The sequence below is a fragment of the Hordeum vulgare genome, chromosome 6H, assembly GCF_904849725.1.
Source record: "Hordeum vulgare subsp. vulgare chromosome 6H, MorexV3_pseudomolecules_assembly, whole genome shotgun sequence".
Taxonomy (NCBI): domain Eukaryota; kingdom Viridiplantae; phylum Streptophyta; class Magnoliopsida; order Poales; family Poaceae; genus Hordeum; species Hordeum vulgare.
Window position 1 is genome coordinate 379,381,154 of NC_058523.1, and position 6,033 is coordinate 379,387,186.

At 54.1% G+C, this 6,033-nt stretch overlaps 1 protein-coding gene across 1 annotated transcript; it reads left to right on the forward strand.

The window, feature by feature from the left end:
• The first annotated feature begins 842 nt into the window (after nt 1-842).
• On the forward strand, nt 843-3,598 carry LOC123404596 (auxin response factor 8-like). The gene is made up of 3 exons (XM_045098534.1): nt 843-2,067; nt 2,163-3,124; nt 3,252-3,598. The coding sequence occupies exons 1-3, from the start codon at nt 847-849 to the stop codon at nt 3,343-3,345; spliced, it is 2,277 nt and encodes a 758-aa protein (XP_044954469.1). The 5' UTR covers nt 843-846; the 3' UTR covers nt 3,346-3,598.
• Nucleotides 3,599-6,033: the final 2,435 nt, after the last annotated feature.

A 6,033-nucleotide genomic window follows, 5' to 3' on the forward strand; every position in this document is an offset into this window, starting at 1 on the left:
AAACCCTACATGGACATTCACGTCCCAAAAGCCACCGGTGCAATCATGACCTTACTCGGGCGATCATATCTTCACTCGGCTAGCACAAGGTCACTCGGATAGTTTCGTGTCAGTCGGATGTATGCCGACACTCGGACTACAGCAAGGCGTGGACAACGAAGGGACTGCAACGGCTACAGAGTTAAACTATCACATGAAGTGCAGTGAAGACATGCGTTACGAGTTACATTGGAGTTCGAGCTGCCGTTTCTAGTAACTTTTCATAGTTATTAGCATTAACTCACCCTTGTAATGAGGCTCGGCCGGTCGTGGCGCATTCTATATAAGCCACCCCGATCTCCTGACTGAGGGTTCAACATCATGTACTATCACATACCCCATAAGAAATCATCATCCGCACGGCTCGATATGTAGGGTTGTTACCACTCCAGAATGAGGCCCGAACTCGTACATCCGAGTGTATTCACTGCGCCATAGCTAGGTTTCGCCTCTCATTCGTATCCCTGCTATTGTCACGATCATTTTCATGACCCCGACAGGCCGCTGGTTTTGTTACCGATGTGAAGCTTAGGTCTTGACCATTTTGTATGCTGACCAATTACCCTACCCAAATGAACAAAATCGAGGATCGTGAGTTGGAGTTAGTGTAACATCATCCTAGCAACACACCAGGCGGTTTGTCCACGATGGTCTTGCCCGCACCAGTACGGTGCAGTGCTAACACACACTGAAACTCACACTTGTGCGGGCGTGCTTGTAGCCACTGGTCCCGCGCCCTGCTTCCTAGCAATGCGCCATCCGACTATATCCACGAACCGGTCGAGCCACTCTGTCTCCCACTCGCTGATGAATGGGACTCGTAAGCCGTTCGTTGTGAGAGTTACAGCAGGAACGGCACCACTCGTTCGTTGCTCGCCTCCGCTTCTACCTCCGATTCCCACCCATCGCGCCACCAGTCCATCGCCACTCCCAGAAAACCCTCCACCTCGCTCGGCCGTTGGTGCTCTCCCGATGATCACGTTCGCGGACCTGACGGAGCCGCCGCCGGGCGCCGAGCGGCGCGTTGACCGGCAGCTGTGGCTGGCGTGCGCGGGCGGCATGTGCACCGTGCCGCCGGTGGGCTGCAGCGTCTACTACTTCCCGCAAGGCCACGCCGAGCACGCGCTTGGCCTAGACGCTGGGGCCGATCTCTCCGCGGCGCGCGTCCCAGCGCTCGTGCCCTGCCGCGTCGCTGCCGTACTGTACATGGCCGACACACACACCGACGAGGTCTTCGCAAGGATCCTCCTCGCCCCACTTGGCGACACGGACGCGGATGGCAATGTCCAGGATGATGCCGCGGTGGCGGCTGACGGCGAGCAGGAGAAGCCGGCGTCGTTCGCCAAGACTCTGACGCAGTCCGACGCCAACAACGGCGGGGGTTTCTCGGTACCGAGGTACTGCGCCGAGACCATCTTCCCGCGGCTGGACTACGCCGCCGACCCGCCCGTGCAGACCGTCATTGCCAAGGACGTGCATGGGACTGCGTGGAAGTTCCGCCACATCTACCGGGGCACCCCGCGCCGGCACCTGCTCACCACGGGCTGGAGCGCGTTCGTGAACCGGAAGAAGCTCGTGGCCGGCGACTCCATCGTGTTCCTACGCGGCGACGGCGGGGACCTCCACGTGGGCATCCGGCGCGCCAAGCGCGGGTTCCGCGGTGCGGAGGAGGGATCCTTGTCTTTAACCGGTTGGGGCCGGTACTATTCAGGTCCGATGCGAGGCAATGCGAGCCCGTGCACTCGGGGCAAGGTGCGCGCCGAGGACGTGGTCGAGGCGGCGAGGCTGGCGGGCAGTGGACAGCCGTTCGAGGTCGTGTACTTCCCGCGCGCCAGCACACCGGAGTTCTGCGTGCGCGCCGCAGCAGTGCGAGCGGCGATGCGGGTGCAGTGGTGCCCCGGGATGCGGTTCAAGATGGCATTCGAGACCGAGGACTCGTCCCGCATCAGCTGGTTCATGGGCACCGTCGCCGGCGTCCAGGTCGCCCACCCCACCCGTTGGCCGCAGTCGCCGTGGAGGCTTCTTCAGGTACGGCCGGCACTAAAGCACGACAAACAAATCATTCAGTTTGCTTTCTCTTCCTTGACAGGTTTCGCTTACTTCTCAAATTGGTGAATGCGCAGGTGACCTGGGACGAGCCGGACCTCCTCCAGAATGTGAAACGGGTCAGCCCGTGGCTGGTCGAGATCGTGTCGAGCATGCCGGCTATGCACCTCGCCTCCTTCTCGCCGCCGCGCAAGAAGTCCCGTATTCCGGCTTACCCGGAGTTCCCATTCGAGGGTCAGCTCCTATACCCGTCGTTCCCCCTAAACCCAATGGCGCACGGCAATCGGCGCCATCATCGTCACACCGGCAGCTACCATCCGTCCCTCTCCCCCTTCCCGGATTGTAGTGCTCCTTCAGGCATACAGGGAGCCAGGCATTCGCAATTTGGTCCATTTTTATCGGATCTCCACCTTACCCACCTGCAGTCAAGACTCATGTATCCGGGGCTCCGCTGCCACGATCATGTCAGTCCTGCTCCTGCACCCATCGCATCAAGAATCAGCACTGACCTGACCATCGGGAGTTCACCGGCGCGCAACGGCGTCTCAAGCACTATGCCTGCCAGCGCCAAGAGGCCCAACGACGCCAAGCCGCCGGGGCTGGTGCTCTTCGGACGGACAATACTGACGGAGCAGCAGATGAGCCGTAGCAACTCGGCAGGCGTCGTGAGCTCCCCCGCGGCCGCCGGGAACAGCTCGCTCAACTGGAACACCGACAAAGCGGGCAATGCATCGCCGGGCTCGGGCTCAACTGTCGTTCAGAACAGTGGCTCAACGGATAACATGTCGCCGGAGAGACCGCGGCGGTGTAGAGACAACAGCCACATCTCCGAGCTCGGTTTGAAGCCCGGCCAATGCAAGGTGTTCGTCGAGTCGGATACCGTCGGCCGGAATCTCGATTGCTCGGCGATGAGCTCGTTCGAGGAGCTCTATGGCCGCTTGTCCGAGACGTTCTGCATTGACGGTGCGGAACTGAGGAGCCGTGTGCTCTACCGTGGCGCCGCCGGTGAAGTGAAGCACGCCGGTGACGAGCCTTTCAGGTGAGAGCGAATTCCTATGCGTGTTAACTTGCTAGTAATGAAATTGTAAAATTATCAGAAATTTAGAATGGACCGGTCTTTAACTTGAACTGACGCACCGTGCTTTAATTTCCTCTGCCCATTTCAGCGAGTTTATCAAGTCCGCAAGGAGGCTTACCATAGTAACATATGCTGGGAGCAACAACACAGGGAGCTTGAGCGCAGCAGCAACCAACCTTTGATCAATGAGAATGAGCTATCCCGTTCATGGAGCTCAATGCAGTATTATTCATACCAGTAGTGTTCATGCAGCTCAGTGAGCTATCCTGTTCTTTCAATTGATTTCGGAACTAGTACGGCATAGGAGTAGCTTTCTTTCATCAGGGGAGCCTATGCTCAGTCCAATGAGGCAGTCCAGTGAGTCCTGCTAGTGTAATCCATGTAGTAGCATCCTTCTCGAAATCAGATGCATGTGGAGTAGTAGTACTTGTTGAATTCCCGGTGTACAATGCCAATCCTGCGATGGTCCGGGGTCCGGAGAGTTGAATGCCCCTCTCGGTCTCTCGGGCCATACGAGCGGCGCTCTGCCCGTGGCCAAGGGACAAGCTCGCTAGCTCAGCGGCAGGCCTGAGTGCAGTAATGCGCGCTGCCGCTGCCGCCTGCGGGGATATCATTGCAGACAACAGTCTCTGGCCCCGTGGCCTCGTCTCCAGGCGTTTCTCTGCGTGCCCGCATGCTCTGTTTGGTGAGCTCATCCGTGAGGATTGAGTATCGGAGTATCGTGTTGCGTATCCCGCTGCCTTTCGGGCATAAATGCTCCAGGCTCCCCCGTCCTCTTGCCCGCTCAGGGTGAGAAATTATTGCTTCTGTCGGTCTGACCTTGCTTAGCTGAGAAAGGATCGTCGCTCGAGGCCGACGCCTCGCCTAGCAAGGGGGGAGGCACGGCACAATGCCCGGACCAGCGGCGACTGCCTCTTTCACAAGAGTGTCACACGCACGTCACTGTTTGGTCCACCCGGTTGGGTTTTGTTGTTTTCCGCTGATATTTTTGCTGCTTTTCGACACCTTGCTCGGGTGCCTCGCTAGCCGCTCCCTCTCTTGTGGTGCCGTTTTTCTTTCTTCCCTTTTGCAAATCTTGCGATTCGGTTGGAAAACCAAAGAGCAAAGAAAAGCTTGTCGGTGAGGCCAACTTCAATGCATGACCCAAATGATTGTCCGTTTCGTTTGAATTTTATCCGTTTAGATATGACTAAGAAAACGTCTAGCCTATTTTATGGATGCGTCGGTTATATGCCCAGCCTGTGTCAATCCGTTTGGATATGACTATAAGAAAACGTCTAACCTATGTTATGAATGCGTCGGTTATATGCCCAGCATGTGGACACATGCTCGTAACGGTCTGAAAAAGATAGTTGGACTATACAGTAAATCAAACATTCAAATAGTTTTTAAATAGTTTTACAACCGAATCGAAACAACTTTACTTCCACGTTAAAATAGAAAGCACAATGAAACAGTTTATTACAATCCAATCGAATTTGTCTTGAATGAATGGAAATCAAATGAACCACCGATACATCTATTTGTTGTCAATATGAGTCCATATGTGCTCAGCAAAGTCATCCTCAAACTGCATATGAGTATGTCAATCACGCATTTCACAATAAAATTGGACAAAGTGTTCAAAGATTGCTGGTTCTTGATGCACATGCTCAACATTTTCACACTCAAAATCAAATCCTTGGTCGTAGATGTTGTCATCATGCTCACCCTTCACGATTATATTGTGCACGGTCACACAATCAGTCATCATCGTTCAAAGTTTTTCGATGCTCCATGTGAGTACAAATTTTGAATGATACCCCATCGTGATTGGAGCACACCACAAGCATGATCCACGTCCTTCCTAGCACTCATTTGCATTTGGACAAATCTCTGTCTCTTCGCTCCTTGTGGTTTGGGTATTGTCTTCACAAGAGTTGACCACTAAGGATAGATACCATCGACTAGGTAGTACCCCTTGTTGTAATGATGGCCAATGATCTCAAAGTTGACATCTGGAGTGTGGCCTTCTACAAGCCTGACGAACACTAGTAACACTGAAGTATGGTGATATCTTTGTTAGAACCAGCCATGCCGAAGAAAGAATGCCAGATCCAAAGATCTTGAGTAGCCACCGCTTCTAGTATGACACTCACACCTTTCACACGCCCCTCTCGGCATTGATTGCCAACAACCTCTCTATATCATTGGCATTTGACTATCTCATGTACTCACGGCCAAACACTGCCACCATAGCCTTGCAGAAATTGTACAATGATAGAAGCCATGTGGAATCACTCATATGCACGTAGTCATCCACAAGATCGCCTGGAATTTCATACGCAAGCATACGGATAGCCGCGGTGCATTTCTGGTAAGAGGAGAACCCCCCAAGATTGACAAGGGCACCCCGTTTGCACTCAAAGTATCGGTCATATGCTACCACTCCCTCCCTAATATGCTTTAACGCATGCTTCGCCATGCGGAATCGACGATTGAATTGATGTTGTTTGTACAGCAGGCCATTCTCATAGTAATCGACATTGAGCAAGGTATGCCTACTCTCCTTATTGCGGTTCAAGGCTGGAGCATGATCCGGGATGAATCCCTAAACCGAGGTCGCTCTGTGACAATGTGGTCGTTGACGACGAATGCAGCCACAACAATGTCTTCGTCATCCGAGGATGAAATCATCCGATGAACAAATGAAATTGTGAAAAAAAATACTCATATGCACTGTCGGTGATACCTTGAGAGCAAATAGTCGAACACCCTGCAGTCATGGTGGTGGGCACGTCTTGCGTTCGTGGGCGGTTTGAGTTGGCGTGTCCCTCGCAAGCAGCCGACGAGGCTGGCATTGGCGTTCGGCACCCACGACTATGCAGCGC